The sequence below is a fragment of the Anolis sagrei genome, chromosome 6, assembly GCF_037176765.1.
Source record: "Anolis sagrei isolate rAnoSag1 chromosome 6, rAnoSag1.mat, whole genome shotgun sequence".
NCBI lineage: Eukaryota > Metazoa > Chordata > Lepidosauria > Squamata > Dactyloidae > Anolis > Anolis sagrei.
In genome coordinates this window covers 106619082-106625709 of record NC_090026.1, presented here as the reverse complement: position 1 = coordinate 106625709, position 6628 = coordinate 106619082, and the positions used below count along the sequence as shown (strand labels likewise).

Below are 6628 nucleotides of genomic sequence, written 5' to 3'. Positions count from 1 at the left end.
GACTCAGATAATGCAATTAACAAAATAATATATAACATGTGCTCCTTCCATTACAGATGTTTCCCAGGTGAAAAACAAGACTTGCTGAGAAGTATGACTCTTTTCCCCAAGATATTGCTAAAGCCAGAAGTTGAAGACTATCTGAGGACTATATTTCACAATGCTGAGGTAAAAAGATACAGAAACTGGTGGACAATCTCATACCAGTTTTAGATTGTAGTGCCCAGAGGTTGTCCTTTTGTTTATTTGAAAGCGAATCTGATTGAATTCAGTACATGTATAAAGGCCCTTACACACAGCCCTATATCCCAGAATAGCAAGGCAAAAAATCCCACAATATCTGCTTTGAATTGGATTGTCTGAGTCCACACTGCCATATATTCCAGTTTCAAAGCAAAAAATGTGGGATTTTATTCATGGCCTTTCCATACAGCCCAATATGCCAGAATATCAAGGTGGAAAATCGCACAATATGTGCCTTGAACTGGGTTATCTTGAGTGCACACTACTATATATTCCAGTTCAAAGCAGAAAATGTGGGATTTTATTCAGGGCCCTTCCACACAACCCTATATGCCAGAATATCAAGGTGGAAAATCCCACAATATGTGCCTTGAACTGGGTTATCTGAGTCCACACTGTCATATATTCCAGTTTCAAAGCAGGAAATGTGGGATTTTATTCATGGCCCTTCCACATAGTCCTATAACCCAGAATATCATGTCAGAAAATCCCACAATATGTGCCTTGAACTGGGTTATCTTGAGTCCACACTACTATATATTCCAGTTCAAAGCAGATAATGTGAGATTTTATTCAGGGCTTTTCCACACAGCCCTGTGTCTCAGAATATCAAGGTGAAAAATCCCACAATATTTGATTTGAACTGAGGGCTTTTCCAGACAGGCTGTTTTCCCAGGACGCACCTGCTTTTTAAAAACATGGATCTTCCAATATACACACACCCTAGAAATAGCGTGCTTTCTGACGTGGGTGTCCAGATGTTCTTCCGGGAATGTCCGGGAGAACACCGGGACACCGCAACCCCTTCCCCAGAAGCCCCCCCCCCCAAAAAAAAAACATAGTTAAAAAAAGAAAAGAACTCACCCAGGCTCCATGAGGCAGCTTCCAGAGTTCTTCTGGTGCATCATTTTTAAAGGGGGAGGGGGAGAAGCAGAAGTGATTCCCCCCCCTCCCCACCCCCTTTCTCCTGGCGTGTCATTTGTATGTGTCAGGAGAACTACGGCAGCCACCTCATGGAGCCCGTGTGAATTCTTTTCTTTTTCATTGTGTTTTGGGGGCTTCTGGGAACTGGGTTTGTATTTCTATTTAACCCAGAAATCTGAGGAAATATTGTCCGGGCTGTAAAGTTCTGCAGTCCAGACACCGGAAGTAGTGGGTTTATCCTGCGCCTTCCAAGAAGATGCAGAATAAACCCACTATCAAATTAATTTGCCACAAACCAACATTTTCCTGGTTTGTGACGAACTAATTTGGGTTTGTCCAGGGCATCGCCTGGACAGCCCCCTTTATATTGTGGAAATTTCTGCATTAAAGGGGCTGTCTAGACCCACCCTGGGTTATCTGAGTCCACACTGTGTTATATTCCAGTTAAAAGCAGATAATGTGGGATTTTATTCAGCTGTGTGGAAGGTTCCTAGGACTGAGCTATCTGACTTGATCTACACTGCCATATAATCCAATTATATGGCAGCTTAGAAGGGGCCTGGCAGTACAAACATACCTCTGTGAAGGAAAAAGATGTGATCCTGGGTTTTACTTCTGTCACAGAAACATTGGTACCAGTGGTAGAAATAACATGGAAATGGAGAGGCTGTCAGGAAATAGGCTCATACCTTCATTATTTTAAATTTTGAAAAAAGGAAAGTAAAGAAATAAGAGCAATAATAAAAATAGAGATAGGGATTGTACCAGAATTAGTATTATTACTCATATATGATAATAGAATTCCCTCACAAGAGGAGAAGAAACTGTTCTCTAATTTACTAACGGCAGCAGGCTGTTCCTCCAGGAATGGCCTGCCCCCCCCCCCCCCCCACACACCCCTGATTTCCCCATTTTCATTCCTCTTTCACCCCAAAAAGTGAGGGTAACAGCTTCCCTAGGCCTCCCTTCTCCCCTCAGCTTCCTTTAAGGTTGGAAAAAAGCCAATCAATTGATCGATCAATTATTTCATCCCTTTGTTAAGAATTAGGACAATAGAAACCCTCCCAATCAAAACCTTCTTATCAATCAATCCATCCAGTGTAGCCCCTCTCTCCACTAATATTTCATCTCTCAATCAGTGATTCAATTGATCAATAATAAATGGATCAATCATTGTATCCAGCCATTAAGAACTAATATAGTGCCTTTCTCCCCACCCCCTCCCCAATCCTCTAAATAACTCTGACAACTTGGCAGTCAATTGATCTGCCTCTGAATCAATTGGTCTGATCAATTGATTAATTATCCATTGTCCCTTCCATCTCCTAAGAACCATCAGAGAATAGAAACACTCCTTTCATCCCACCAATCAATCAGTCTCTGAACTGATAAATCGTTACATTGATGAATAAATCGATGTATCGGTTAATTAGTTCAAAGACTGATCAATCGACTGATCGATTGTCCCAACCATCCCTTAAGAACTATAGAACACTATAAGTTCTTCTTTCTCCAATTAAACCTCTCTTGAAATCATTCCACCCATTGATCAATCAGTCAATGAATTGATCGATCGATACATCAATTGATTGATTGTTTGATCATCCCAACCCTCCCTTAAGAACCATAGGGCACTATAAGTTCTTCTTTCTTCAGTAACACTTCACTTCAAATGATTAAACCAACCAATCAGCCAACCAATCAATCACAGATTCATTTATAGATTGCTGAATGAATCAATCTATACATTAGTCAATTGTTAAAGTAATCCCATCCTTTCATTAAGAACCATAGGGCAATAGAAACCCTCCCAATAAAAACCTCTCTTTGCATCAATATATCTAATGTAGTCCCTTCTTCCGCCAATATTCTGATTGATCCATAATTGAGCAATCAATAGTCTTATCCATCTACTCAGAATATAATGCCTTTTTTTCCTCAAAACCTACAGATTGAAACATCTCTTTAAGCTGGTCAATCAATCAATCTTTACATTGATCATTGATTAATCAATTGATCGATCCATCGTCCCGTCCATCTTTTAAGAAGTCCAGGGCCGGATAAAGCCTTCTTTGCCCCAACCCTCTGCCCATTCCAATGGGTCTTTTGGAGGGCCCTTTGGCTTCCCCTCCCTTGGCTCATTAGGCTTCCCAACGGGGCCTACTAGATCTTCCAGAAGTCCTGAAGATGGCTGGCGCCATCGCTTCCCGGATGAGCTTCAGCTCCTTGAAGAGGAAGCAGCCCAAGACCTTCACTGTCCGCATCAACACCATGGAGGCTGAGATGGAGTTCAACTGTGAGGTCAAATGGAAAGGGAAGGACCTCTTTGACCTTGTCTGCCGAACGCTGGGGCTCCGCGAGATGTGGTTCTTTGGGCTGCAGTACATGATCAAGGACACCGTAGCCTGGCTCAAGATGGACAAGAAGGTCTTGGACCACGATGTCCCGAAGGAGGAGCCAGTCACATTCCACTTCCTGGCCAAGTTTTACCCAGAGGACGCAGCGGAGGAACTGCTCCAGGAAATCACACAACACTTATTCTTTCTTCAGGTCAAGCAGCAGATTTTGGATGAGAAGATCTACTGTCCTCCTGAAGCCTCTGTCCTTCTCGCTTCTTATGCAGTTCAAGCCAAGTATGGAGACTACAATCCCAGTGTCCACAAACGTGGCTTCCTTGCTCAAGAGGAACTGCTTCCGAAACGAGTAATAAACCTATACCAGATGACCTCAGAAATGTGGGAGGAAAGGATCACCGCCTGGTATGGCCAACATCGAGGAAGAGCTAGGGATGAGGCGGAAATGGAGTACCTCAAGATTGCCCAGGACCTCGAGATGTACGGCGTCAACTATTTTGCAATTCGGAATAGGAAAGGAACCGAGCTACTGCTGGGGGTGGGCGCCTTGGGCCTCCATATCTATGATCCAGAAAACAAGCTGACCCCAAAAATCTCCTTCCCATGGAACGAGATCTGCAATGTCTCCTACAGCGATAAGGAGTTCACAATTAAGCCCCTGGATAAAAAGATTGATGTCTTTAAGTTCAGCTCCTCCAAACTCCGGGTCAGTAAGCTGATCCTCCAGCTCTTCATCGGGAACCACGACTTGTTCATGAGGAGGAGGAAAGCGGACTCCTTGGAGGTCCAGCAGATGAAGGCCCAGGCCCGGGAGGAGAAGGCCCACAAGCAGATGGAACGGCAGTGTTTGGCACGAGAGAAACAAATGCGGGAAGATGCTGAACGAACCCGAGACGAATTGGAGTTGCGGCTATTGCAATTAAAAGAAGAGGCTACCATGGCCAATGAAGCTTTAATGCACTCAGAGGAAACAGCGGACCTGTTGGCCGAAAAGGCCCAGATCACCGAAGAGGAGGCAAAGCTCCTGGCCCAGAAGGCAGCCGAAGCAGAGCAGGAGATGCAGCGGATCAAGGCCACAGCCATCCGGATGAAGGAAGAGAAGAGGCTCATGGAGCAGAAAGTCCTGGAGGCCGAGATGTTGGCACTCAAGATGGCAGAGGAGTCTGAGCGAAGGGCAAAGGAAGCCAACCAGCTCAAGCAGGACCTACAAGAGGCGCGAGACATGGAGCGAAGAGCCAAGCAGAAGCTCCTAGAAATAACCAACAAGTCCTCCTACACACAGGGCATGAATGCGAGTCCTGCTGCCACACTGCCCACTGATTTACTCTCCTATGGATTTATTAGCGAGAGCCTCTCCGACTTCAAAGATACAGATATGAAGAGGTTGTCCATGGAGATTGAGAAAGAGAAGGTTGAATACACAGAGAAAAGCAAGCACCTCCAAAAACACCTGAATGAGCTGAAAACAGAAATCGAGGCTTTGAAGCTAAAGGAGCGAGAGACAGCAATGGATATCTTGCACAACGAGAGCAATGACCGGAGCAACAGCAAGCACACTATCAAGAAGTTCACTTTGCAGAACACAAAATCCCGAGTGCCTTTCTTTGAGGAACTCTAGAGCAAATGAGCTGAAACAGTTATAAAAAAACCCGATGCCGGAAACAAAGCTGCCATCTTTACTTTTACTTCCTTTTGTACTGTTTGCTAACTTTTGTAATAATACATGATGATGGCGCTCTGTTTTTTGCCACCGTTTTTCCTATTTCTCCCTTCTTTTGGGAGGGAATACACACACACACACACAAATTGTTCCTCTTTAAATTGTCTCCCTCGTTTTGGGGAAATGTGATTTCCTCCTCTGTGAGTTTTGTTATATTTTATCCCTGTTTATTTGGATTTTATCGCACCAACTTGTTGCTAAAAGAAATGGAAATATATCATCATTGCAACAAATTGTTTTCTCAAAAAAAGATTATAAAAAATACTAACAGCAACAAAAATGTTAATAACAAAACATTGGAAAGAAATAAAGGAAATTCAGTTAGAAGAATGATACAGAGAAATTTGGAACATGGCTATTAATGACAAATTGACTTGCGATATTAAAATTAAAAAGGGAATATTGAAACAGACTTTTGGAAAATATGGGGAAATGTATTTTGTTTACCTTCAATGAAGGAAAGGGATACAAGCCAGCAACAGAAGTTTTGGATAAGATGAGTTGGTTGGATCTGGTGAAGGTGACAAAAAATAATGATGGAGGCGGGGGGGGGGGGGGGGAGGTAAAATAATAATAATAATAATAATAATAATAATAATAATAATAATAAAGAAATAAAATATGTATAAGTAGATAAAAGATGTGTAGTACAGGTATATGTTGTATGCATTGTAATTGGGAAAATTAAAAACTGATATGAAGTATGCTTAAGGTATGTTTGATTTTTATTTTATTTTCTTGGTCTAAAAATGTTTTGCTCTTCGTAAGTGATTTCTGAATGGAAAACAAAAAACATTTTACAAAAAACCATCAACAATTTTGGCAGAATATGGGGAGAAAGACATGATTAGGCTGGTGAATTTAAGAAGGTAATGGATCCCAAAGTAGATAGAAATTGCTAAAGAAAAAAGGATACAAAGGAAGTGAGACTCCCAGGTGCATTGATGGAAGAATTACAATATTTGGAACTATATGACTCATGGAGATTACATAATTTAGGTAGAAGAGAACAGTCCTATTGCTCCTATAGACATGGAACTACATCCTGAAATGATAACATTTTTGCAACAAAAGAGCTGATAGTAAAACTGAAAAAGCAGAATTTCTACCGAGAGTGCTTTCAGATCATAATCCAGTTTTGTTAAGCAGGACAATGGAAAAGGGAGCAATGGAGCATAAATGATTCTTTACTGAAAGACTGAAAAGGCAAATGGATTCCCTTGGGACTAAAAAGACCAGTATCCACTAATTGCAGTGATGCAAATGTATCTAAACACATAGAAGTTCAATGTATACATACAAATACAAATGTCAGTAAAACATTATTACATTTACATTTTAACAGAAATGTGTTCTTTTCTCAAAAGATGAAAAAATTACTCTTCAC

General features: G+C 41.7%; 1 protein-coding gene and 1 pseudogene across 1 annotated transcript in view; both read left to right on the top strand.

The window, feature by feature from the left end:
- Positions 1-79: 79 nt before the first annotated feature.
- LOC132778897 (merlin pseudogene) lies at positions 80-5793 on the top strand (annotated as a pseudogene).
- Positions 85-6628, top strand: part of NSUN6 (NOP2/Sun RNA methyltransferase 6) — a 29379-nt gene continuing 22835 nt past the window's right edge. The window contains exon 1 of the mRNA XM_060782364.2: positions 85-168. Within this exon, the coding sequence (XP_060638347.2) occupies positions 94-168 (75 nt within the window). The 5' untranslated portion in view covers positions 85-93. The remainder of the gene's footprint in view (positions 169-6628) is intronic.